A 4,978-nucleotide genomic window follows, 5' to 3' on the forward strand; every position below is an offset into this window, starting at 1 on the left:
ATTAATAATTTAGATGTCAGCAGAAAGATACATTTTATCTAAGGTTATTAATGTGAAACTATGATGAGAACTGAAAAGTAAATGAAATGCACAAAATATAGTCACGTAAGAAAAGCAGTGTACATGTGGATAGAAAGGAAATAACTCTATTTCTAAACAACAGTGTGGAAAACTTAATAGGTTCCCATAATTTTGTCATAGATAATTACTAACAAGACGTGATGACGAAGGTAAGTAAAAAATGTAAAACGACTATTTTTTTTCTAGCTCGAGTAAGACATCTTCGTTTTTGTTTAGATCTCTGTCAGTTTCCGCTTTCTCATTTCCGTACACAAAAGCTCTACTGATGACGTGTACACACTGCTTCGTCGTTAGCTGGCTAGCTTAGCCACCTGTCAGAGTACAGGGGATAAAATAAAAAGGATTGGAAGAAAACTAGGGACACAAGGCGTTTCAGCGAATCCATAAAAATGGAGACGCTTTACCACCAGACCAACAAGTGAGTACAATAACAGCTTCTGCGAAAACTGTGCCGACTCTGTTTGCTAACTTAGCTTTGCAATGTAACTAACCTAGCAACCCAATTAACGGTCCAGTTTCAAAGGAAACACGTTGACAAAATACTTATAATAACTTTTAAAATGTCTTTGGCATGTGTTGGTGTGGTAATGAAAAATACATCACTTTCGTTGGTATTTAAATGTCTCCGTTTCTGTTCAATTAAACGCTGTATTTGTGTTGGATTAGGCAAATCCAGGAGGTGCAGTCTCAAATGGGAAACCTGGAAAGAACAGACCGCGAATCAGTTCACTGTGAGTATGATCACGGCGATGGTTAAATTCAGTTTCACCTACACATTTTGTTCCGATTCAGGCAACAGAGAAGTGTTGTTGCCACCTCCTTATCTAAAAGTTCTGCGTACGAGTTCCTTGTGGTAGCTTCTCCTTAATGTTTTGGACAGGCTGGTAGAGGTAAGTGCCTCTCTGACGGGTTGTTTTCTGTGGATGGTGCCCGTCACACCGTCTCTGGGTCGGGACAGGAAGCAGTAGGGTGGGAGCCAGTCTATCCACCTCCTCAGTCCCTTCACAAACTATGACATCAGCTTACATTTTCTCCTAAAAGAGGATGTAAGCAAAAAAATAAATAAATAAAAATAGCAAACGCACGCACACACACAAAACAGAACCTGATTTCAAGAATATATTTTAAAAGGTGTTTTTTTGTTGACATATATCACAAATTCAGTTTTAAAACATCTTTAAGTAGAATAAGTTTGTCCAGGTTTGACCTGTCTATTTGCATGTAGTATAAGGACAAGGAAGCACTGAAAATGCTTTGATCTATTTGTCATAAATGGAAAAAAAAAAATTATGAATCTCAATCTGCGTTTAAAAATATCTTATTAAATATGCAATTATTATTATTGATGCAACTGAGTTCTGAACAGTGTAAATATGAAAGATTTGAAACTTGAGATGGTCAAACACAATCAACTTACAGTGTACAGCAATATTTAGTTTTTATATAATGAAGAACACAAATGGCACCCACTTTACTCGCTGGGAATAAAAATAGGCTTCTTGTTTTTTTTTTTTGTTTTTTACCTGTCGCTGTTTTCCTCCTGACTGGGTCAGAAAGCTATATCTGCTATTTTAAAAACTGACTCTGAATGTAAGTTAAAACAATAAATAAAGATTATAAATCCACTAATAACACCCATTACAATGTGAAAATTGACTGAAATTTGTGTATAGTGATCGTTAATATGTTTTTATCTATTTTCTTTCCTCTAATGTGAGATCTTCTTTTTTCTCCATTTCAAGTGTTAGAGAATGAACTACAGGCTAGAATCGACCAGATCTTCACTCATCTGGAACGCCTTGAGATCCTTGCCAGTAAAGAACCACCAAACCGCCGCCAGAATGCCAAACTGTGAGTGTTGAGTGATTCAACTGCTGGTGGCCGTAAAAGGCCCAATCTGACAGCATAAGCTGTATCTCATAAAGGCACAGGGTGGATGCCGAAGACAAAAACAGCTCTGTGCTGCCCTGTGGCGACGTGGCTCTATGAAAACATTTCCTCTGAAGCCCCGTCATCGTCAGCGTTCCAGCTGCATCGGGCAGAGATTCATCTCTGGCTTGAGTAAACAGGCCCTAGGGAACAGTGTTCGCCATAAGCTTTCCTCTGATCCCGGCAGGTTTCTAGGAAGACCTAGGTGAAGGATAAGAATGGGCCTGGGAGAGACTCTTTAAAGATTTGAGCTCCAAAAGAATTCTCTTTTATCCAGAAACTATGAATTTCAGGATGATGTGAGGGAATAAACAACACAATATTTCATTCTAATGGACAGGCATGAATTTAATGTTTATAGTTTTGCCAAAGCCACTCAAGATGAATGTTAGTGTCTTAAAATAGTTATTGAAATAGTGACAGATGCAGAAGATGGTTTAAAAAAGTAAAGTGTGATAGAAATTGAATTGAGTTCTTTGTATAATCTAGTGTGTTGTTTCTAAAAAAGGATTTCTTTCGTTGCTTTTCCATCAGACGAGTGGATCAGCTGAAGTACGATGTTCAGCACCTGCGGACCGCTCTCCAAAACTTCCAGCACAGACGCTACACCAGAGAAGCCCAGGAGAGAGAGAGAGAGGAGCTCCTGAGCCGCACCTTCACCACAAACGTAAGCTGCATGTGCCTGAATACAGCCTCACATTCGGACTTAAAATTGTAATATTTGAAGTTTAGTGAAGACTAGGAGTTCAGTTGGATTATCAATAACATTATGTTTTTTCATTGAGGACATGTAGGGTTTTGCAAAGCCTTAAACCTTTTCACATTTTGTCACAGTTACAACCACAAACCTTCATTTAAGTTTCATTTTTGTAATTGTGAAGTGAGAAATAAAATATACGTGAAGCATCAGCTTTCATCAATCTACACTGCTTCACATGTACGCCAAAAAATATGTTGGTGTTTTCTGGTTAGAGCATAAAAATCAGTTTTGCACTTTTCAGATTTTTATTTCACAGTTATGTGCTATTTTGTGCTACTCTGTCAGACAAAATACCAATGAAGTATGAAAATTGCGGTTGTAGCTACAGAAGTATAAATACAGCAATTGACAGTATTTTAATAGAGTGATATGATTTCTCTAGTTAAATATAGTGTAGTTAAAAAAATGTTGTATTTTAACAGGATGCGGATACCTCCATCCACATAGATGAGACCATACAGTTAAATACCAGCCTGCACAATGCACACCGAGGCATGGACGACCTCCTGGGCAGCGGCAGTAGCATTCTCAATGGCCTCAGAGATCAAAGGTCAACTCTCAAGGTGTGTGCTAATCAACAAAATAAATTCTCTGAGCTAGCTTAAATGCTTTCATATTTAACACCAGAAATCATATCTAAAGAGGAAGATAATTACATCCTTGGCCCAGTGTCTGCTGTCCATCGTAATTATGTCATTGTTACCAAGGGTATTCTAAGTGGGTGGGTGAGTCCTCGTTTCCAGGGAGGAGATGGGCTTCCTGGCTTTGGCTTCAGCCTCTTCTTATCAGGGTGTGACTGTTGATCAGCACTCTCAGCCAGGCAGTCCAGACATGAGAAACTCCTGACAGAGTGGTGGAGTCAGGGAGGCGCTTGGCCCTCTCCCAAACTCAGACGAATTAGTACACATAATGAACAATGTGCTGCGGCTTTACAACTGTTGAAGTCAATGCTTTTTTTTTTTGACTGCACAGGGAACGCACAAGAAGATGCTGGATGTAGCCAACATGTTGGGCCTCTCTAACACAGTAATGAGACTAATAGAAAGACGAGCCACCCAGGATAAGTTCATCATGATTGGAGGCATGTTGTTGACCTGCGTCTTCATGTTCCTCGTCATCAGATACCTGGGCTGACCACGCCTAGGTAGGCAATCAGATGTGGACATTTCAGGAAAACATCATCCCACAGGATATGAAATTTAAAGTGATTTTAATAAAAGGTGCCATTGTTTTTTTGTTGTTTACTTTCAATAAACTCACCACTTTACTTTGGATACATGTTAAACGGTTAGGCTGAAGAAGTTCCTGTCCAGACAGTATTTTATAGTGTGGAACTTTTCTGTTGATCAGTTTTCCATAGACTTACAGCCAAACGTGGACTCTTCAAACTGCTCCTGTTTTTTCTTTCATATTCCAAAAATGTCCATCAATGTATGATTGAAAACAAGTCTGAATGTGTAAAAACATTTATTTCATTCTGTGAATGTTTTATTACCCGTAAGGTAAGCCGACATCCACAGATTCTTGATGTCCAGAGTTGAATAGTTTGATTTCCCTGCCCAGCACAACTGTACTATTAACAGGTATTGAAAATGACACCGGAGGGCAACTCTAATGCTAAGCAGTTAGCTTAAACCATGAGTTACAATACCTGACAATAGGAAATTGTGACCATCTTAATGTCCATTCATCTTAAGTTTAGAAATATTAATTATGTATTATTGATGTACTATTTAAGCTTTGTAAAATGTCAATTTTTGTTAGATTAAGTACATTAAAATTTATTCCATCGCTGAAGTTAAATTTGATTCAATATAAAATGATTAAAATACCTAAACTTTAACTTTGTCCACTTTTATATTACCTGTAGAGATACCCATTGCAATCTTTCATAGCTGCCTGTAAGATAGCATGTCTTTATCTATTTGACTGAACCAACACAAATTATATGCTGTAACTTGTTCTTGTTGAAAAGATATCTGATTTACCATTATTTATACTCAATTCTCCACTTGGACACAAATTTAGGCGTTGAAGGATTCAGTTTTATGTTATTTTTAACGGATTTTAATGTGACTAGGGCGCCATCTACTGTTTGCTGTTGGTACCTGCAGAATGATTTGGTAATCTTGTCCAAATGGGACTATGAAAAGAACTGAAATAATACAATCAAAACTAAACCAAGAAAGAGAAAACAAAACAAACGCC

General features: G+C 37.8%; 1 protein-coding gene across 1 annotated transcript; it reads left to right on the forward strand.

Moving 5' to 3' along the window:
- Positions 1-314: 314 nt before the first annotated feature.
- gosr2 (golgi SNAP receptor complex member 2) lies at positions 315-4,613 on the forward strand. The gene is made up of 6 exons (XM_032587267.1): positions 315-499; positions 748-812; positions 1,824-1,932; positions 2,545-2,677; positions 3,193-3,333; positions 3,743-4,613. Exons 1-6 carry the CDS (start codon positions 471-473, stop codon positions 3,902-3,904), a joined length of 639 nt encoding a protein of 212 aa, XP_032443158.1. The 5' UTR covers positions 315-470; the 3' UTR covers positions 3,905-4,613.
- Positions 4,614-4,978: the final 365 nt, after the last annotated feature.

The sequence above is a fragment of the Xiphophorus hellerii genome, chromosome 16 (genome assembly GCF_003331165.1).
Source record: "Xiphophorus hellerii strain 12219 chromosome 16, Xiphophorus_hellerii-4.1, whole genome shotgun sequence".
NCBI lineage: Eukaryota > Metazoa > Chordata > Actinopteri > Cyprinodontiformes > Poeciliidae > Xiphophorus > Xiphophorus hellerii.